Source organism: Cynara cardunculus (assembly GCF_001531365.2).
Source record: "Cynara cardunculus var. scolymus isolate 2C chromosome LG 6, CcrdV1, whole genome shotgun sequence".
Lineage (NCBI taxonomy): Eukaryota > Viridiplantae > Streptophyta > Magnoliopsida > Asterales > Asteraceae > Cynara > Cynara cardunculus.
In genome coordinates this window covers 18235844-18258648 of record NC_037533.1, presented here as the reverse complement: position 1 = coordinate 18258648, position 22805 = coordinate 18235844, and the positions used below count along the sequence as shown (strand labels likewise).

Below are 22805 nucleotides of genomic sequence, written 5' to 3'. Positions count from 1 at the left end.
TTAATAATGAAGTAATTTATTTTTGGTTTAATAATATAACTTTTTTTAAAGATAATAATTAAGTATTTTGTTAGAACTCAATGATTTTCCTAATTATATTTTAGATTTTTTATATTTAAAATAAGATGTTTATTTTTTATTTGATTATGTTTGTCTGCAGTTAGTTACACGAATTCAAAAATAAAACTTTAATAAGTTTTACTTATGCATCATTTACTTGTAATATTGAATTTTAAGTAATATGAATCAATAAACAATATTTCATACACCAAAAGTGATTTTTAAGAGTTTTTATCAAGTGTTTTATAATATAATATAGATATACATAACTCGTTTAAAATAAAATTTAATTTAAATCAACTTATATTTAATAAATAAATATTATAAAATATTTAGTAATCATTTTGTTTATTTATTTTTATATTTTCAATTTTGTTGAAAAACACCTTTTTTTCTTTCCAAAACATGAAATAAAAATTATTTTGTAAATACCTAATTATATAAATTATCTTGGGTAAATGACAAATTTGTCCTTCTTAATAACTACAAATTACCCATAAAAATAATAGAAAAATCAATGGCTAAAAAAGTAATTTCACTTTTTTTTTATAATACAAATACACTGTATTTAACGGTCGTATAAAAAAGAGATTGATTAAATCTTAAGTGGGCAGTTGTCGTTGATCTTCTTTCTTTTAATGACCAATCATGGAGTTAATTAAAGATTTGGTTACGGAATCGTTGTTAATCTAAGAATGATTTTTTTGTCAAATAATTGACGAACATTATTGCATTAGAAAAAAGGCCCGACATGTTTTTTCTTCATATTTCCTAGAATATTCTAACAATATCTATCGGGTATCTTTGATTTATAATGTGTTGTCGGTAAATTCATTACGTTTTTTTGTGTTCATTGATTGTTCATTTTAGAGATCCACCAAGCGCTGCCCTTCCAAAACCGTTTTCAGTGAGAAAAAGAAAGGCCCGTTTTGATCTAAGCTGTTTCACATCGAGTTTTTCTGGGGTCTTTTTGGGCTTAAACAGGTTTTTTTCGGCTTTCTTCAAGTCAGGGTTTTTAGCCCAGGCCATGATCAGACCAAACTTCAGTGTCACTAAGTCTGGGCTTTTTCAGATCTGGCTCGGGCTTATCTTTATCCGTCTTCGCTGCTTTGGACTTGAGTTTTTTATACATCTCTAGTTCTGTTTGAATAAGCGACATAGAATAGACTTGTAGACGGCAGAGGTACGTGTACGACAGACATGTATGTATATCGTTAAATTTATGTGTATAGTGTAAAAATTATATATACGTTAATATATACGTATAACAACATTTTTTTTTAAATTATAATATCAACTTATATAATTTTATATTGTTGGACCATGTATTCGGCCCATTAAAAGCCCATATAAAACCACAAAGAGTGAAATCAAATATGGCCCATGGTTTTGAAATAAATTGCCCAACTATTTTGTTTAGGAATGAACATTGTATGATATCATGTATTTTTTTTAGTACCGTGTACCAACCAATTATAACTGGTACGAGAATATTTATATGGTGTACCGACCAAATCTACTTGGTACCAGCTTTTTTTGGTTGGTACGTTGTACCAACATCTCAATAGTCAAATGTTGTAAGTAATGTCTTTATCAGGTACAAATGTTGCAGATATATAGTCAGTCTGCAAGGAGATCTTTTTTGGATGAATTAGTAGCTTCAATCAGCTACTTAGGTGGCGTTTATTTTTTAAGAGGTTCTGAAGTTTGAAGTCTGATTTTACTTCTGAATTTTAAGAGGTGGTACTGAAGTCTGAAATTTGAATCAGTCAGATTGTTTGTTTTTACTTCTGAAATATGAAACCCGAATCAGTCAAGTTTTGGATATGATAGATTTGGATCGATCTGGGTCATGATTTTACGAGAATATGTGGATCGATCTGGGTCGTGATTGATTTGGAGATCGAATGTCTTGTGAGATAGATTCGGAGGACTAAATCTGGAGGTGAGGATGGAGGGGAGAGTCTGGAGGGAGCGATTAAGAGGATTTAAGTGATTATGTTATCACTTTTTTTTAAGAGCAAATTAAGAGCTTTTCAGCTCTTATTTATATAAAAAAACAAACAGTATGAAAATAAAAACGTCTGACCGGTTCAGACTTAAGAGGCATTAAGTGGTTTTTTTCAAAAAACAAACAAGCCCTTAGAGTCTTGGTGCATGAATATATTATTTCAATCGGCTAATAACTTCAAATCAGCTAACTTTGTAGTCTTGCTGTGTATTTCAGACAGTTGATCAACAGTACTGCATCGATGACCTTTTGTCATCATATTGGCTAGTCTTTGATTTTGTCAACGGCTTTATGTTTGTACCATGAGACCGATATTTAAAGAAACCAATAACTACTAAGTGATGATATGATAGTAGGATATATCAGAGGGTCATCACCAAATCCATAGATGACCCAACAACTAGTCTAACTATCGAGCATTTACCAAATTCAAATGGCTTTGGTAGTTTATTACATCCACAGATATATTTAAGAACAATGTTATTGTCTATAAATATCTGATATTTTCAGTAGTTGTGGTTGATTCGGGTTAATGGCAGACTTATGAAGGACTCGTGGTGTATTGTGATGAAATTGCGAGTTCACGAACCCTTAATCCAACGTAAAAATACAATCACTCGACATAAATTCTAAACCCATTGAGGTTTGTGGAAAAAGATGAAAAAAAAGTGGAAAAAAAAAGTATAAAAAGAATTATTAAGCATAGTTTTCCTAAAGTTAATCATAGAAGCATATTTTTTTATAACAAAAAGCATAAAAAATTCAAAATTTTTTTAAAAAATATTATTTTATCTATACTATATTATAAAACATTTGATAAAAACTCTTAAAAACCATCTTTTATTCATAAAATACTGTTTATTGATGCATATTACTTAAAATTCAAGATTACAGATAGATTGTGCATGAATATAACTTATTAAAACTCTATGTTTGAATTTGTGTAACCAACTGTAGATAGACATAATTAAATACGGGATAAACATCTCATTTTAATATAAAAATCTAAAATTTAATCAGGATAAGCATAAAGTTCAAACATAATACTTAATCATTATTTTTCAAAAAAAAAAATAGATTCTTAACCAAAAATATAAAACTTCGTTATTAAATTTAAATTAAATTATAATAAAAAATTGAATTAAAGAAATTAAAAAAAACGATAACTTTTATGTAATTAATTTGATACTAATATCAATATATTTTATTTAAATTTATGTTTTATTCAAAAATAAAAACATTGTCGTTTTCTTAAAATCACATAAAATTGTAGTATTACATAGATAGAAACAAAGAATGAAATGAAACATTAAAATCAGAATACATTTCATTGCATTGCGCGAACATCCTACTAGCGTAAATAAATAAACCCGATATGAAATTATCAACATTTAAATAAATATCATGTTTGACTTTCAGAAAATTCCATAAAAACAATATTTTTTAAACAAGTTTATTTTTTTATTATATAAATATTTATAAAATATAACGTAACATATTAATCGGTATATATATATATATATATATATATATATAAACTCTTAAAAAATCATTTTTTATGCATGAAATACTGTTTATTGATGCATATTACTTAAAATTCATGATTACAAGTAAAAATTATACGTAAGTACAAGTTATTAAAGCTTCATTTTTGAATTTGTGTAACTAATTATAGTATCATTTTGAATACAAAAAATCTAAAATATAATTAGAATAATCATTAGTTATAAAAAAATACCAAATTATTATCTTTATAAAAATTATACAATCAAACGATAAATAAATTAATTCGTTATTAAATTTAAATTAAACTATAAACAAAACATTAAATTAAAAAAATTACAGAAAAAACCAGAACTTTAAATAGTAAATTCGATACTAATATAAATGGATTTCCCCCCAATTTTTATGATATATTTAAATTTATATTTTATTTAAAAATAAAAACATTATTGTTTTCTCAAAATCACTAAAAATCATATTATATTGACATAGATAAATGATAAAATAAAACATTAAAATTAAGATATATCTCGTTATATTATGCGGCACCATTCTAGTTACTCAATTATATATTTTACACAAATATATGGAACCTCGCCCAATTAAGAATCGGGCCGGGTCAAACCCAGGTTCCTATTAAGACCCATTCGATGGGTTCGAGGAAGTGGAAACCACTGCAATTGCACGCTTTCCACACCCTCATCTCTCCCAAATCAAAAACACTTCAAAAATATTCCCAATTTCTACCTCAATATTCTCTCTCTACATGCATGCTTCATTGTACATAAACATTTGCTTCTCTGCTTAATTCACCTCATAGAATTTGTATATTTCAGTTTGATTTCTTGAATTTGGTCAAGAATTGAAGCTTCATGTTCGAAAACTGGTAAGGAATTTACACAGCTCTGCTTCAGTTTCAATGCATTTTAGAGGTTTTTGATGTTAATTGTTTGGAATTGTTGTTGAGTTTATTTGAAGCTGATTTCTTACTAGTGTTGCTAATCTTGTGAGATTTTTAGGGTTTCTAGTTCTAGATTGACTTCGTAGTTGATTTAGGGTGCATTTTTGCGATATGCGGTATCATTTAGGTTTGGTGTCTGTTCATTTTTTCTGAATAGTTGGAAAATTTTGAGAATTTCTATGATATTTGCCTTAATTTTGTAAGATGTAAATCAGGCATTGAAGGAAGAGTTCGATTTGGGGATCACGAAACTAGAAATGATTTGGTTATTGGAAATAACTTAGATTAGTTGCCTAATTAGATTAAACATCTACATTAAGTGTAAAGCTAAAGACTACTTCACTAGGAGTTCAAAAGTGTTGTCCGATGGATTCGATTGCCAATTTATGGCATTGTACTTCATTGGTTCTGAGAAAAAAGGATAAATTGACTTTCACATTTTCTAAGAGATCAGAAACTCCTAAAAGGGAATTTTTTAGAGGAAGGGGTTGTTTGGTTGGTTTTCATGTATGGATAAAACTGTCTGTGTGGATTAATCTGTCTGTATAGATTGTGAAGGTTTTTGTTGAGAGAGTTTATTCATAGATGTAAGGAGTGTTTTTTTATTAGGAAGGCGGGTTTAGAAAAAATATTGGATTTTTGCATAAAGCTCTCCCCTAGAAGCTTACTGAATAAGCGATTTTCTTTATCATCAAGTCACTACCAAACAGTCATGTATAACTAACCGAATAAGCATCGAGTCTCATTAAGCTCATTAAGCTGCTAACAAACATGCATTAAAAGAGTTATAGGAATATGGAAGAAACGATTTTTAACTTCAAGGCTGACATCGAATCGGTTGATCATCTTTGATTAGTTCAAACAGAACTTTGCTGGAATGTTATTTAGAGTTCATTTAGTAGGAATTTCATGTTGTTAGAATTCCATATTGGTTAGACCTATACCATTTCTCCACAATGTATGTTGGAAGTTGGAACCTTCCTTCTCTCTAGGGGCGGACCTACTTAAGAGCATACGGTGGCACGGGCTAACGCTTCATGGATCCATCATGTAATGGAAAAAATTACGTTCCTAAAAGGTGCTACTGTATTGTTTTGTTGAGTGCCCTTATATTCCTTGAAACTACAATAAAGACACAAGTTTCTCTTTGGAGAGTTGGTTTCCTTGGTCTTTCCCCTCTTCCAGGTGCGGATTTGACTCCTTTGTGTACCTAATTTTTCAGTTTTTAGCTTTTAATTTCGAGTTTAATTATGATTTTGATAAAAGTTGGGATAAAAGACTCGAACACAAGACCTCACGTACGCAAGACAGTGAAACAACCAACAGGCTAATGATGATTTTGGGAAATTATCCATAGGTTAGTTTCTTATAGTCAAATGGTGCCACCACAAATTTCTAGATCCGCCTCTACATCTCTTGGATTTTTTGGAGTGTAATTTAATGAGGTTCCACATATTCACGTGGTATAGAGCCAAGGTCTACATCAAGTAGACCATTTATCCTCAAAATGTGTTAGAACCTTCTTTCTCTCCTCAAACGTATCCTTTGGAGAGCAATTTAATGGAATTCCACATATTCTCACACATGTGATTAGGGTTCTAACGATTGCGAATTTAGAGTAATTGAGCTTTTTACAACTAATTTTATTTATATCCCTCCGTTACTCAGGTGTTTCAATCTTAAATAGTTCTTGTGAAATGATCAATGTTCTATTCCCCAAGATTAATTGAATGATGGTTTGAGTGAATAAAAGAGTCGTCTTTTTTATTCTGTGAAACAATCGACCTTATATGAGATCACTTGGGTTGTCATTTGTATTGTAACTTGTAAGTTGTATAAAATCCTTGTCTATATGAATTTAAAAAGCAATATGTTTGACCTTAAGAGTGCGTTTGGTATGCCGATAGGACAGGACTGGACGGGTGAGAGTGACTGAGTGAGGTAGGAGGTGAAAGAATTGTGAAATGTTTCAGGGTTTTAATTTGAAATGAGCAGTTTAGTAATTTATCAATCTTGTCCAATCTCCCTGATTTTTGTTCCACCTATTTTGGTGGGACCTGAAAAAGCATTTTTGTCTCACTTAGGTCCTGTCCTGTCCCAGTATAATATCACATCAGACACGGGACAACAAGTTTTTGAACTGTCCTGTCTTGTCCCACATACCAAACATACCCTAAAGGCTTCATTGTATTTCGTTCTTCAGTATCCATTCTTCTGGACTTCCGTTTCTTTACTGCATTTTACCCTCATCTTTTTGTTTTTTACTCCATCGTTGATCATCTCCAAGAAATTTATAACATTAAACTTCAATGCAGGAAAAGATAGTGATAGCCATTTCTTGTTGGTTTACTCAGTTATGCTCTTCGATTCTTTTAGAAGCCTTGTTGAGTATTTCCCGATATAAAAACACCATAAAAAACCCGACTGTCATGTCTTACAATAAAGTAGAAGCTCTTCGAGAAAAATCCGATGCTGAAAAGTTGATTCTTTCTAACGATTACGCTGCTGCTAGAACGAAACTAAAGAAGGCCCAGCAGCTTTTTCCAGCACTTGATCATATTGCTCCAATGCTTACCGTTTGCGAGATTTTGTCGGCCTCAACAAACATAATCCCGGGTTACGACACTGATTACTACTGGGTTCTTCAGCTTATGCCTTCTTCCACCATCGCTGATATAAATCGCCAGTATCAAAAACTCGTCTCTTTGCTACAACCCATCAAATACAAGTTCCCGGCTACCGAATTGGCTCTTAAGCTTTTACAGGAGGCGTTTTCCATACTTTCTGACAAGAAAAAGCGTGTGACATTTGATATAAAGCGTGGCACGAGTTGGGTGAATTACGAATCTTTTGAAACTAATTCCGAGAGAAATAGGGCCGATAGCAATTGTGATAAAGTTCAGGTCAATAACATTAGCTTACAAGAATCGGGTTCTTCCTCTTCTGATGTAATTTCCGAAGGGCTTAAAGGTCAAGAAACGGATATTAACTCGCCATCGGGTGCACAAAAGGGTGTTCATAAAAGGGTTCAGCAGGATTTTTATGGTTTCGATAGTTGCAGGACAGATGAGTGTTTTGAGTTACGGGATATCTGGGCGGTTCATTGTCATTTAACCGAGCCTTTTATTGGGGGTAGATACGCTCAGATTTTTAAGAAATCGGGAAGCGACGTTGAAGTTATATGGTTAAAACCCATCCCTGTTACTGAAGGCGAACGGAGATGGTTTGATGCAGATTTGCCCGTTGCTTGTGGATCGTTTTGTTTAGATACAGAAACAAGCGGAATGATCGGGTTGAAAGGGGTATTTTCGTACAAATGCTCGTGGGATTCCGGAATCACGGAGGAGTTATTCGAGATTTACCCAAAAAGAGGCGAAATCTGGGCGATCTATCAAGATTTTGACCTTGAAGAATGGTCGTACAATCCCGATATCGTCAAAGGGTGTTCTTTTAAGCTAGTTGAAATCATCTCCGATTATTCTATATATACGGGTGTTGAGTGTGGTCCGTTGGTCAAAGTCCATGGATTTAAAAGCGTTTATGAGAGACAAACCGAAGGTGAAACCATCACGATTCATATCGGTCCACGAGACCTGTATATGCTGGCACACAATGTGCCAGCATATAGATTCACTGGCGGAGAGATCGATGGGGTTCATGATCACATGTTTGAGCTCGACCAGTTGGCTTTCAGAAACCCAGATCAAGAAACCGACAATCGAACCATGGCTCAAGAGAAAGATCCCGACCTTTTGGTTCCTACACCGAACCTGAACCCAAACCCAGAGACCACGGTTTTGGGATCTAATTGGTCTGCAAACGACTTTACAACCGGCCAGATTTGGGCTGCATACTCCGGGAAAGACTCGATGCCTCGCCAATACGTTCTCATCAACAGTGTGATCTCGATCTCACCAACTCGACTATCTGCAACTTTTTTAGAACCCGAACCCGTTTCCTACCATGAAACCATCTGGAAAAACCGAAACTTGCCAATCGTATGTGGGAATTTCCGACCAAAAGAATCTATGGTCAATCTTGACGTAAGTCAACTCTCTCATCCCGTAACCTGCTTCAAAAGCACGACCACTTCCGTCTACAAGATCTTTCCGACAAAAGGCGAGATCTGGGCGGTGTACAAAAACTGGAAATCGGGATGGAGTCATCTCAACTACGATAACTACAAGTGTTGGGTGGTCGAGATCTTGTCAGATTTTTCCGACGGAGAGAAGATGATGGCGGTTCGGTTGGTGGAAGTGAAGGGTTGTCTGACGTTTTTCCAGCGGTTGCAAGGCGAAGATGGGTTCGAAATGGTTCGTGGGTTTTCGAGAAGGGAAATGTCGTGTTTTTCGCACCAAATTCCGGCATTCCGAGTGCCCGGAATCGGAGGGCACGGGATTCCGGAAAGTTCTTGGCATTTGGAACCAGTTGCTTTACCACCAAACAGTGGAAAGTGATGATCAACAAGAAGGGGAATTGTAGGGTTCAACTTCAAAGCAATTGTTTTAAAATTATGGTGGAATTGAACCCATGAATATTTATCAAAGGATTTGTACATAATGAGGAAAAATAAACAAATTTTTTTTTTTTCAAACTGTGGATTTTTGGACCAATTTGTACGCATCTCAGTTAAAACCTGATTATGACAGGTCAGTACTCTAAAATGTGTAACTGATATAAAAACTGATTATGAAGGATAGAAGGATCGAGTTTTTTAATTGGGAGAGACCGGTTTGGAAGAAACTTAGCTTTCTACATAAAGTTTCCCCCTAGAAGCAGAATAAGTCACTTTCTATATCATTAAGCCACTATCAAACAATCATGTATAATTGATCGAATAAGCTGTGAATCCCATTAAGCTCATTAAACAGCTAAAAAACATACATTGAATGGAAAACAAACCAAGAGTCTCTTCTCCCTTAGCTTATCAGGTCAATATCTCTGTTAAAATCATGGTCGACCAGAACTTACAGTTCTGACTGGGTAAGATGACCGCATTAACAAAGTGTAATACCTAATGACAACAAGAACTTACAGTTCAAAAAGACTAGAACTTTATGATAACTTCTAAAACCAAATGGTTCGAAGAACATTGAACCCGAAATCGGAAGTTCGTTATCGAAATCCTCCGTTCGCCATCGCTCTCATTCACAACTTATCTGCAATTTTCGTTAAGGCGTCTGAAATCTTGTTAAGAGCAGATACCAAGCTGTCGTTGTAGTCTTTCCTCTGATCCCGATCTAGCTGACAATTTGTATTCTCTGCTTCGAGCCGTGCATTCAACACGTTGGCATTCTTTTCAAGAACGTCAATTAATCGAGCATCAAAGTTTCTGTCGTTACATTCGTCTGTCGATACTCGTCTTCGTTTACTTCCTTCTTGGGACATGGTCTCTTTCCATGATACCGAATTCGTCTGTTGTTCCCTTACAGCGCCTGATAGATTATAACGAAACGTTGGAGAACGTTAATCCTCATGTTCAATGGCTTAAGAAATTCTATGAGCTTATGGCTGAATTAGATATGAAGTGATTAAGACATTGAAGCTTGTAACGGTGTCTTTGGTACGTGAGACAGACGTGACGGAACAAAAACTTGTTGTCTCATGTTTGGTGCTACAATTAGATCGAGACCGGACAAGACTTTTGTTTGCAGCTTAATGAAACTCAAAGCTTATTCTGTCAGCTATACATAACTGTTTGGTAGTGACTTAATGCAGTAAGCTGGGAGCTTTATTGTTAATATACCTTGGGAGGAATCCTGGTGAAATGGTTGGTATCTCTTCTCTGTTATTCAAAGCCAAATGTTAGCTTTATGAACTTGTAAATGGAAGGTAAAATGTATACAGATCTTAAAATAATTTAACAGTTTTTTCAAAATGGAGAAGCAAAAGTCAGAAGCTCTAAAAAATTCATTCAAATCCACCAGTTTCTTTATTTTGAATATTCAAACGTAAAATATTCAATACAACAAAATTGGATTTATAGGACATCCCCAATCTCTAAGTGTCCCAATAGACCGTTTTATAGGACTTAATTTATAGGACCAAAATATAAAGCGTCTTATCTAAATGTGTTGTAATAAGTTTATACGACACTTTTGAGCGTCTTAACAAGTTTTTAAAGATATTTTTAATACAAAGTGTCACATTAGTAACTTTATAGGACACTTTTGAGAAAGTGCCCTATAAACTCAATTTTTTTAGGACACTTGTTTTTATAAGACATTTTTTCAAATAGTGCCTTATAAAGTTGATAATGAGACGCTTTATATTAAAAGTGTCCTAAAAAAACTTATTACGACATCAAAAAACGTCATATAAACTTAATACAACACCATTAGATATGACACTTTATTTTTTTGGTCCTATAAACTAAGTCTTATAAAGAGGTCTATTAGGACGCTTATAATTTGGGAGTGTCCTATAAACCCGATTTTGTTGTAGTGATTTCTCTCTCACTTTCTTCATTTTGAAGTTGTTGAAGCAAAAATAAGGTCTCGTTTGGTTTGAAGGAATGAAATGGATTTGGGGGATTTGCATTTCAAATTCATTTCAATCCCATGTTTGGTTTGTTGGATTGTCCGGATTTGAAATCCTTAGGGAATGCTCGGGATTTGAAATCCATTTCGTAGGATTGTATGCAATAAGGTTTTAAAAAAATGTTAAAAACATTTGTTTTGTAATAATCGATTAATAAAAATGTAATTTAATTATTTTTATAATTATTTATTATTTTTTCTATAAATTATTTATAAATAATGAAATCCAATTTCATTCCAAATACTACAAACCAAACGTCCCAATGATTTCAAATCCATTTTAATTTAAATCCCTAAAAAACAATCCTGCAAACCAAACGGACCTTAGGTAAATAACCTCATGAACGCGAATAAGACCATAGAAAGTCACCTGAAATCGGCATCGGATCCGGGATCTTCTTCGTTGGAATATCGTCCTTTTCTCGACCTTCATCATTCGCTTCTTCATCCTCCATTTTATCCGAATCCGGAAAAAGACCGTCGGTCGACGTGGCACGTCGACCGCTATCGAAAACCACGTCGGTATCCTCGTCTTCATCGTCTTCTCCCGCCACCATCGTCACCACATTTTCGTCTTTTGCGTCCGCACTCACCGTCACCAACGCCAGCTTATATGCCGCCTTAGTGAACGCCTTCCCGTCCAAAACATCAAACACCTCCCTATCGAAAAAACCCGGCAACTTGTTCTCTTTCCGCGAATCGTTCCTCATCACCCAATACGAATCGGACTCTTGTTTTACCTCGGATTCCCACGCTTTTATCTTCTTGAAATCACCCACCATGTTGCTCCATCTTTTCCGACACTGAACCGGCCCTCGGTTCACCGCATGCTGTTTACAATACGACGCAACCGAATCCCACTTCGGTTCGAGCTGGTCCGAACCGAATACCGAACTTGACCGCCTTCCCCTACGCCCCCTATTCTCCGCAACTTTCTTCCCTTCTATAAGCGTAAGCGTTTCTTGTCTAGTCCAACGCGGGTGTCGTGGCGATTTGCTCTTATCGTCCACCACTTCCACCGCCGCCACCGCCTCCGCTGCCACCACCGTTACCGGTGTTTCCTGATCCTCAACACCCACCTGGATTTCCGCACTACCACCATTATCACACACTTCATCTGTTTCTGATGCCATAAAACCTCAAAACTATGGGATTCTTGGCCTAATTTGTGTAGGTTCTTTTATATATATATACACACACACAGAGAAAAACACACACACACACACATATATATATATATATATATATATATATATATATAATTAAAGGATTTGAGCTTATAATATAATACCCAAATAAGGGCATTGGTTTCTTTAATTTTGGCATTAAATTAAATGGGGGTTTAATTTGCATATATAGACACTTAATTAAGCACTAATTATATGTCTTAAAGGCATATATTACCTTCATATGGGTAACACTTGATTCTTCCATATCTCATTTTCCTCCTTTGTTGCCTTATATTTTAGGGATATAAAGATTTGTTTTTTAGTAGAGAAGCTGATTTGATTCTTGGTCAAATATCTAAACTTGTCTTAATGAATAAGTCATTTGGGGTTTTTGTCTTAATGGTTTCAGTATTTTTATTAGATTTTTTAAAATGGAGATTTTGAGGACTTTTTTATTTTGACAGATTCTTTAAAATCTTCTCTAAAATTAAGAAATTAGGAGAGAGAAGTGATATTCTTGGATTACTGATAATTCCCTAAAATAATTAGTTATGAGTGAATTGATATTTTATTATTATGAAATTTATTAAAATTTTTATTAATACAACTGATATTATAATCTTTTTTTGATTAACCTGGATATTCAACCTGTTATACGGGTTGACTAATCTCAGGGCGACCACCTGCTTTGCATATAGCCCGAAATCACCGCATTTGAACATTCTTGGCCACAAGGGGATTTTTATTCCTCCTTGAATTTGAACCTGAGATCCCCTGGTACTTTTGACATTTGGAGCCAAGCTCAACCAATCAGGCACCACCCTTGTAGTTTGATATTATAATCTCTAAAATAAAGAATCTGTTACAGTTAATTTAAATATTTTTAGAGATTTTGTTACAGATGCTTATCTGTAACAAATTTTCTAATTTGACTTTTAAATCAGAGAAAATCGAAGTTTAGAGAATTCTCTAAAATTTAATGTTATGAGAAGGAAATGATAATTCATAATTCCCACCAATAAGATTGAGTTATTATTATATACAGTTTTTTTTAAATATATTGGGATGATAAACTTACAAAATATTTTAATAATATAATTTATATTTAAATCTGTATATTAAAGAATCTGTTGAAGATGCTCTAAAAACATCCACAATCCATAAGTCATTCAATGACTTTTTATTTTTACCACATCATATTTTCACCAATTACATCTAACAAAAACTCATCTTTAAAACAACGCTGAAATAATTTGATGCAATAACCTGTTGTAAAACTCTAATAAGCTATTCCACCAAAGGGTATTTGGCCTAACAGTATCGTAACATTTGGCCTCATAGGAGGTCATGGGTTCAAACCTTATCAAAGGCGAGAAAAGTGTGTGAGTTTATTTGTTGCATTTGTTTTAAAAAAAAAAAGGTATTCCAATAACTTAGTAGAATAGTAAAAAAAAAAAAAAAACTTTACAATAACCTTCCATAAGAACTGCTCTTAAGATTTAACTTTTATCAGTACAACTGTCATACCATGTTATGTTATTTCTTCTACTGTATAAATACCAAACGCACCCTACAAGTTATAATTAAGTCAGGGTCCTATACAGGGATATTATTGTAATTACCATAAATATGTTAAAAGGAAACACTTCACCAATTTAAGGTGCTTTTTTAAGGTTTAAATCTCATATGAAACCAATTGATTACAAACATTAAATGCAATAAATATGGAAAAATTCATTTGAGTGCTAAAATGGTGTTTATATTGAATACTTTATTTGGGTCAATGATTTGTTGGTTCCTTTGGTGGCATGGGTTATTTCACAAAAATATTACCATAAAAATGGGGATGTTGTTGTAAAATGGAAACGTGACTAAAATAACCTTTAAAAATATCAAAATTACATTTTTAACCTTGAAGTTTAAAAATCTAACAAACTAGCTATCCGTTATCCTGGGAATTGGTCCCGACCCGTCGGGGGGGACGAGGATCACACTCCCCGCCCCACTCCGCCCCGTACCCGTATATATACGATAACTAATAAATTATATTATTTATTTCTATTAAACCGGTAAATGGTAATTTATATTTCAATATATTTTGGATATTACTATATGTGGTTTTGAATATTACTTAATATGTTTTGGTACAAGTGATGTTAATTTTTTTAGATTTTGTTTTCGATTTATTAATTATTATATGATGATGTATATTTTCTGTATTAAATTAAATTCCTTTGGATTTTAGATTTACTGAAAAAATATGAAAATTTAAATATGTGTAACGTCTCACGCATTTGGTTTTTTTTTTTTTTTACACAAATAGGGAAAAAAAAGTATTCGTTCCCCGTTGGAGACGGGGATGAAGATGTGATTAAATTCCCCGGTGGGGATGGGGACGGGGATGGGGATCGGGGTCCCCGCTCCATCACCATCCATAGCACCGTTTGATGCATACAGGATAACTGATGGTCATTTTGTTAGAATTTTTATTTTAGGGTTAAAAATGTAATTTTGATATTTTTAAGGGTTATTTCGATCAGATTCCCTTGTAAAATGCCTTGATTTCATAGCAAATACGGAATTAATATTACATTATTTAAATATTTAAATAATATGCTTCATCTCTCTCATAATTACTATTCAAGCTATAGTTTTTTTTTTCATGAAAAATATTATATATATATATATATATATATACACACACATCATTTACCTTATTGGATGAATATGTAAGATCGATAATCATATCTAATAAAAAGAGCTGATAAAAATAGAGGGTCTTATGCGATAAGTAAGGGTGTGTAGAAAATCAACTAATCCAATTAAAACCGACCTATCTAATTAGAACCGACCAACCATAATTGTATATCTGATTGTAATTGAATCAGATTAGATTGAAATTTTCGACATTCAATTTCGACCTGTCGGTTCTCGGGTGGCAATCCATAACTGACCAAGACTGAACGGAACCAAACCAACCGACATCTAATTAATCATATGATGACCATCCAGTTATCCATCCAACTATCATCCAAGTAATTTGTTTTCAAATTTGCTTAAATAGGAATTTGTTTTGTGTGAGGTTTTAAATTTTTGACTTCCCTTGTCTTGGTTTTAACACATATTAAAAGTGATTAATTAATTTGTATCATTGTTGAAGAATTGGATTGAATTAACACATTGAATAGATTTAATCCCATCAGATCATTCATTGGATATCCAATAGATTGAACGGAATCCATCCAATCCCCATTGGATTGAATTGGATCGGTTATCCAGTGTCAGCTGGATCGGATCGGTTGGCAAAATCCAACATCTAATTGATGATTGGATAGGTTCGGTTCTCCTCACATCCAATTGATGTCAACCAATGGACAGTCCTACCAGTAAGTGAATGTGATGTCTCTCATCCAATAAATACTTATCGGGTAAATTATTGCATACCATAACGTTTTGATGGTTAGAAAACTTAGTCGCTTGTTTATTAGGTTATGGAATATGATTTTTAGCGACATTTAATATTTAATTTATATTATAAAAAAATTTATAAACTTATCATTTTAATATATTTTTTAATTTTTTTTATATAAAATGAATATTGATTTAGGGGTTGTTTTGATCATTTATTATTAATTCATTCTGATTTCGATAAATATTCTGATAATCAAACATACAGATTTTTTTGAGTTTCATTTCAGTTCATACCAACTACACGTCTGTTTAAATTTCATTCTAAATTCAAAGTCAAATCCATCGAACAAATTTATACCTCTTAAAAATTCATATTTTTTTTGTTAATCTATACTATATTATAAAGTATTTGACGAAAACTCTTAAAAACCATTTTTTATGCATGAAGTAATGTATATTGATGCATATTACTTAAAATTCAAGATTACAAGTAAACTATGCGTAAGTATAACTTATTAAAGCTCTATGTTTGAATTCGCGTAACTAGTTACGGATAAACATAATCAATTAAAGGATAAACATCTCATTTTAAAATATAAAAAATTTAAAATATAATTAGGATAATTATCGAATTATAACAAAATAATTAATTATTATATTTGTTTGAAAACTATATTATTAAACTAGTTTAAATTACTTCATTATTAAACTTAAATTAAATTATAAAAAAAATTGAATTAAAAAATTATAATAAAAAAAGAATTTTAAATAGTTAATTTGATACTAATATCGATATTTTTTTTTGTCAAATTGTTACGATAATTTCAAATTTATATTTTATTCACAAATAAAACATATCGTTTTTTCAAAATCACATAAGATCATACTATAACATCAACTGAGATAAAAAATAAAATAAAATATTAAAATCAAAATTTATGTTACTGCATTGTGCAAATACCAATTTTATAATAATAATAAATTACGAACTCAAAATTATAATTCGAAAATAATAACAAAAATATGCAATTTTCGTGGGAGTATAAATAGTCCGAACGTGTCTTTTTTCCTTGCAATTTTTTGGCGCGAACAATCGGCTGTCCATCGTTGTCCTCCGGTGGGTTGTGTGTGTTCAAAATCTGAAAACCCTAAGATTTAGCAGAATCACACAAAGTAAAATCGAATGAATCCGATAACAATGGAAGGAGATTTCAACGGAAGCGATTACGAGAAAGAGGAAGATGACGAAGCCACTAATCATCTCAGAGACCGGTTCCGTCTTTCCACCATCTCCATCGCAGAATCCGAAGGTTTGTGTATTGCAGTATTTCTTCTAATTGATTCGAATTGCTTAAGATTCATGTTTTTGTTGTATACAGCTAAGCGAAGTAACATGGAGATTTCTCAACCTGTTATCGTCTGCATCTCCGATTTAGCTTTCAAGTATGCCGGTAAATCTTCCGATCTATCATTCTCTTCATCTCTATTGTGCACGTTTATTCACATGATCTCACCATTTATCTAAGCACCTTCTAACTGTAGGAAATTTGATAGTGTTGTTGAATGTTGATGAATAAATTTGGGGTTTTGCTGGTCTTTGGTGCATCATGATGTTGATTTTTGCACTTTTGCGTTTCTGAATATAGATACAATTAAACTATGTGAATCAAACGTCAGAATTGATGTGAAATCTAGCGTGTCTTTTGGAGGAGAAACTGCTATTCACAATAAAATGGACTTAAAATAGAAAAATACGTCCTAAGACCGTAACAAACATATGAATTTGAGTCTGAGTTCATGCTAGATTTAATCTAACTATCAAAGTTAGTGGAAACCATTTTTTCAAAACATGGGAAGTAATCTTAAACCCATGGTTTTTCGTCTGGGAGTAGCGTGAGAAATTAGCATTTCATACCATTGTGTTTGGTACTTTGTTTGAACAACCCACAAACTTGCAAAACACCAAAAGAAGACATTATGGTTGATAGAAAATTGCAATAAAAGTGCTGTAATTGGCTCATTTTTGCTAGTGTGTTGATTGTGTACAAATAGTGTGTCAAGCACAAAGGTTCATAAAATTTAGCATGCCTTAACTTTCGGGGCATCATTGATCATTGGTTGGTTGAAGCAAACCACCCAAATTGTCCTCTTAAGGTGACTTAATTGCCTCCCTTTTTGTTGTTGTAATGTTTGAAATCTCAAGGAAATAAATTTTCATTTACATTTCCAATTCAAGAACATGAACTATGAAATAATGAAACATGGGGAAACCATTATAAACGTCCAGATTATCAATTGATGATCATAATTTTCTACAACATCTGGTTATCAGGTTACTTATTTCTGTGGCAATAACTAAATCAAAGTTGATCTACTCTTTTACTCTGTAAATTGATGCCCGTCAATAATGTTGTTGGATATTATTGATCTCGAATGTTTTTCACCTTTTTGTGATTTCAACTTTCCTCGATATTGAGTATTACGTGTTGGAAGAAGTACACTCCATGACCGTTACAGAAAATTTTGTGTCATATATCCCTGAACTAGATTTTTATACACCAAATTTTCTGGTCAGCTCGGGACCTATGTGCTATGGCTATGAAATCTTAAGCAGAAAATATGTCAACCAGGTAAACAAGAAATTATAAACAGAGAGTTTTACCCTGGCATGACTTTCATTTGGCTCTATGTGATATTGTGCTGTAGCCTGTAGGACCAGCTTCATGTTTATAGATTGCTGGTAAACATGTTTACAAGTAAAGTTTTTAAAGATGAAAAGCTCATTAAAACCTTGTTCTGGTAACTCTGTGATCAAGACAGTTGGCCTTGAATGACTCTTAAGAAATCTTGGACCTGTTGAGTTCTTGGATTAATATGTCAATGTCACCATTTTTATCTTTTACCACTTGACACTACTACAAAAAGGGGTATTTGTCCCTCTTGATTTTGTACTTAAAACAAGGAAACCATGTAAAAAGTGACTTTTTGCAAAACCTTTTTACACGGTTCCTTACACTAAACCGTGCTAGTTTTTTACACGATTTTCTTTAAAATACCATGTAAAAAAGTTATGACTTACCTTTTTAACGGGGTTTTTTATACAAAACATTGTAAAATGGTCAATTATTTCATACTACATTAACTACGGTTTGCTTTTTCACATGGTTTTTCTCTAGCGAACGTGTAAGACAGTTCACCATATAATGTTGACGTGCCGTCCAAACAACCCGTATAAAGAAGGTATTTTAACCGTGTAAAATGGACCATTATGTACTAGTGTGATGACCGAGTGTTTCTATAATCACAGAGCAGTTGGCGGAGGATCTTGAGCTGTTTGCACATCATGCCAGTCGAAAGTCTGTCAATATGAACGATGTCATTCTTTCTGGTATGTCTATTAAACCCTCTGAATTACTTTGTGTGTCACAAAATAAGAATCCATATTTATATGTTAATTTATCCGGAAATAAGTATCCACTTTCAAAAGCAAGTGCACAATTTCTAATTCTACCCTTGATTATCTGATGGATAAATTCATTACTCACTCCATCTGTTTTTTAGAGAAACTGTGATTTAGTTAATTAAAAAGTGTAATAATTACACATATCTAAAGTTATATGTTTTTTTTTTATCATGGACATTTATTTTGGGGTAGAGGGAGTATTTGGTTGGATGGCTATCAAACCCTTTAAAGCCTTTGATAAATTTTGACTCATTACCCCAAAATAAGTATTCATATTTCGATTTTAGTTTGTCTCAAAATAAGTGTGCATTTTCAAAAGTAAGAGGCCGTTTACTAAATGCTTACTTGGTAAGTGCTTACCAAATAAATTTTCTTATCGGATGAACATGACAAGGGCCAAGAATCTTACTGGGTAAGAGCGATGAGAAGGATGGAGAGTCTTACCTGGTAAGTGAAAATTACGACTCTTACCCAGGTTAAGCGCTTACCCGGTAAATTGTTGCATTCAATACGTTTTGATGTACTAAAATCTTACTCATCAAAATAAATTATAGTGTTGACTCATGTAGGTAAACACTTACCGGGTAAGCATTTGGGTAAACAGCCCCTAAGGCATAATTTGATTAGTCTAATTCTACCCTTGATTACAAGATGGAAAAATTCATTGCTCACTCTATTATTAAGGGTAAAATTGTCATTTAATTAATTGAAAATTTTAATAATTACATATTTCTAAAACTGTAAATATTTTTTTGTCGTGGACATATATTTTGGTGTTGAGGGAGTATTTGACTGAATGCCTATCAAACCCTCTAAAGCCTTCGATAAATTTATGCTTTGTGTCCCAAAATAAGGATCCGTATTTCTATTTTAGCTTGTTCCAAAAATAAGTGTCTAGTTTTAAAAGTAAGGCATAATATCTAATTCTACCTTGATTATGAGATGGTGACATTCATTACTCCCTCTATTATTAATGGTAAAATTGTCATTTAATTAATTAAAAAATTTAATAATTACAAATTTCTAAAATTGTATGCATTTTTTATCAGTGGACATTTATTTTGGTGCAGAAGGAGTATTTGATTGGATGCCTATCAAACCCTCTAAAGCCTTCGATAAATTTATACCTTGTGTCCCAAAATAAGAATCCATATTTCTATTTTTGCTTGTTCCATAAATAAGTATCCATATTCAAAAGTAAAGACATAATTTCTAATTCTACCCTTGATTGCGAGAAGGAAAAATTCATTACCTTCCGTGTCATCAGGGGTAAAATTGTCATTTACTAAAAATAATTCAAAATTACATATTTACAAAACTGTATGTCCATTTTCATTTTGGACATCTATTTACAATTTGGTTTGCAGCACATCGAAACAAACATTTGGCAGATTCATTGAGGTCGTTTTCATACGATCTGATGAAAGGAAAAGAGCCCCCGTCGGAAAGAAAGAGAAAGAAGAGTTCGAACAAGGAAGACAAAACTCTCCACATCGATTCATAACTCCTATAGATTCTTGAATATTTGGTTAGTCAATAGTAGTTTCCTTCAATTCATCTTGTGCTTAACTCATGAAGTTAACTACCATCACTTTCTTGTTTCTATGTCAAAATGATGCCTCTTTAAATTGCTCTAGGGGGGGCGAGGGCGAGGGCGAGGGCGAGGGCGGGCATGGTAGGCGATTGTTGTATTTGAATTATAACAGACAAATGTCTTAACGTATTTGATTGATTTATTATACTACGTAAGCAAAATAACATGATACAATATTTGTGCAAAAAGGGTTTGTAAGGGGCGACATTACCCCAAGAGTATAAATGTGAGAGGCAAATCAGGTATAGAACAACCTGCTAGTTGATTGGTTTAAGAGCCCGGTACCTACAAGGAGCTCAATCGCTGAAGGAATTATAATTTTCACATTGCGCTATCAGATTCGAACCGTCGTTTATTTGTGCCACATTTTAAGATTTAGAAATAATTAAATCTCATAATGCTAAGGAGCCGTTTACCCAATTGCTTATTCGGTAAACGCTTACCGATAGGAGTCAACATTATGATTTATTTTGATGCACAAGATTTTAGTACATCAAAACATATCGAACGTAACAATTTATTGGGTAAACGTTTACCTGGGTAAGAGTCTGCATCCTCACCAACCGGGTCCACAATTGCGATGACCAGATCCGCAATAGTGACAATCAGGTCTACAATTTGATTTTTTTTTGTTTTTTTAGCTACGTCCGCAATGAAAATAATTATTAATAATTAAATTAGATTTTTATAAACGTTACTTATCTGTACTATATTATAAAACATTTGATAAAAACTATTAAAAATAATTTTTTATGCATGGGGTACTGATTAATAATGTATATTACTTAAAATTTAAGATGACAAATAAATTGTGTGTAAGTACAACTTATTAAAGCTTCAGTTTTGAACTCGTATAACTAACCTCAGATAAACATCTCATTTTAAATATAAAAACTCTAAGATATAATTAGAATAATCATTGAGTTTTAACAAGATCATTATCATTATAAAAATTATATTGTTAAGCAAAAAATAAATTAATTTGCTATTAGATCTAAATTAAATTATAATAAAAAATTTGAATTAAATAATTTGTAAAAAAAACTTTTAAATAGTTAATTTGATACTAATATCGACATATTTTTTTCAAGTTTTTATGATATCTTCAAATTTATTTTTATTTAAAAGTAAAAACATTATCTTTCTTAAAACCACATAAACTATGTTATATCAATAGAGATAAAAAAAACATTTAAAATAAAGATACATCTCACTGCATTACACGAGTACCCTTTTGGTTATATTATTATCCATTTTTTAGAAACTATAAGATAACATACTAAAAAAGACAACCAAGATTCAATTATATGACTTGTAAGATGCATAAACTACCTTTTAATATAAACAAAATAAAGAAAGATTCAAGTGATATTATTAGGGGTGTTATTTGATCGATTAAAACCGATTCAAGTTAATTAATTTTTGATATTTTTGGAACTGATCGATTATCAAACCAGATAAAATTCGGTTTTGGGTTATTTCATTTTCAGGTTATTTTATCTGATTACTGGTAAAACTAAATAATGATTCATATATTTTTTTTTCATATGACACTTGCCTCAGTAGTTTTTTCAAATTTAATGATTGTTCAATAACTGATTTATATTCAATATGATTGAATAGGGCATTTTATTCGGTTAATCAAGATTCTACATTGATTCTACATTGATTGGATAGAGGAATAAATGTTGATTTATAAGGGACTAGATACATTATAATAGACGCGTTTTAAAATAGTGAGTCAGATGTGTATAAATGAGACAATAACTGATATGATTAGCACTGGATGACCTCCTAAGAGGGGTGGACTGTAAGATCAAACATCGGTTGTGGGAATAAATGTTGCGTTATAAGAGACATGATACATTCGCTAGTAGATGTATGGGGAATATTTAACCCGAGTCTCATTTGATTCAAATTGATTATTCGGTTTCAGTTATTTTATGATACTCCTAAATACCACCAATTTAACGTTAATTAACCATGAAGAAAAACAATTGTCAAAGACCTTCCAGCCTAGTGGTAAAGGCTTGGGCATGACATAGTCATGAACCCAAGTTCGAGCCCTGGGAGGGGAGTGTTGGCGACATTTAA

At 32.5% G+C, this 22805-nt stretch overlaps 3 protein-coding genes across 3 annotated transcripts; 2 read left to right on the top strand and 1 right to left on the bottom strand.

The window, feature by feature from the left end:
* The first annotated feature begins 6964 nt into the window (after positions 1 to 6964).
* LOC112514232 lies at positions 6965 to 8992 on the top strand. Its single transcript, XM_025120565.1, has one exon. The coding sequence runs from the start codon at positions 6965 to 6967 to the stop codon at positions 8990 to 8992; it is 2028 nt and encodes a 675-aa protein (XP_024976333.1).
* A 691-nt stretch (positions 8993 to 9683) lies between these two features.
* On the bottom strand, positions 9684 to 12207 carry LOC112514231 (trihelix transcription factor ASR3-like). Its single transcript, XM_025120563.1, has 3 exons — positions 11638 to 12207; positions 11445 to 11601; positions 9684 to 9970 (listed from the first exon to the last, which is right to left on the bottom strand). Exons 1-3 carry the CDS (start codon positions 12205 to 12207, stop codon positions 9684 to 9686), a joined length of 1014 nt encoding a protein of 337 aa, XP_024976331.1.
* A 4645-nt stretch (positions 12208 to 16852) lies between these two features.
* Positions 16853 to 20621, top strand: LOC112514230 (protein MHF1 homolog). The gene is made up of 4 exons (XM_025120562.1): positions 16853 to 16964; positions 17034 to 17105; positions 18962 to 19042; positions 20485 to 20621. Exons 1-4 carry the CDS (start codon positions 16853 to 16855, stop codon positions 20619 to 20621), a joined length of 402 nt encoding a protein of 133 aa, XP_024976330.1.
* The last annotated feature ends 2184 nt before the right edge of the window (positions 20622 to 22805 follow it).

Bases quoted from the DNA above. Each gene is read 5' to 3' on its own strand.
- LOC112514232 (XM_025120565.1), top strand. From the start codon at position 6,965: ATGTCTTACAATAAAGTAGAAGCTCTTCGAGAAAAATCCGATGCTGAA.
- LOC112514231 (XM_025120563.1), bottom strand. From the start codon at position 12,207: ATGGCATCAGAAACAGATGAAGTGTGTGATAATGGTGGTAGTGCGGAA. The intron at 11,602-11,637 runs GTGACGATGGTG...GATGAAGACGAG, and splicing joins ACGCAAAAGACGAAAATGTG to GATACCGACGTGGTTTTCGA. The intron at 9,971-11,444 runs GTGACTTTCTAT...ATAATCTATCAG, and splicing joins GGATCCGATGCCGATTTCAG to GCGCTGTAAGGGAACAACAG.
- LOC112514230 (XM_025120562.1), top strand. From the start codon at position 16,853: ATGGAAGGAGATTTCAACGGAAGCGATTACGAGAAAGAGGAAGATGAC. The intron at 16,965-17,033 runs GTTTGTGTATTG...TGTTGTATACAG, and splicing joins CTCCATCGCAGAATCCGAAG to CTAAGCGAAGTAACATGGAG. The intron at 17,106-18,961 runs GTAAATCTTCCG...CTATAATCACAG, and splicing joins TTTAGCTTTCAAGTATGCCG to AGCAGTTGGCGGAGGATCTT.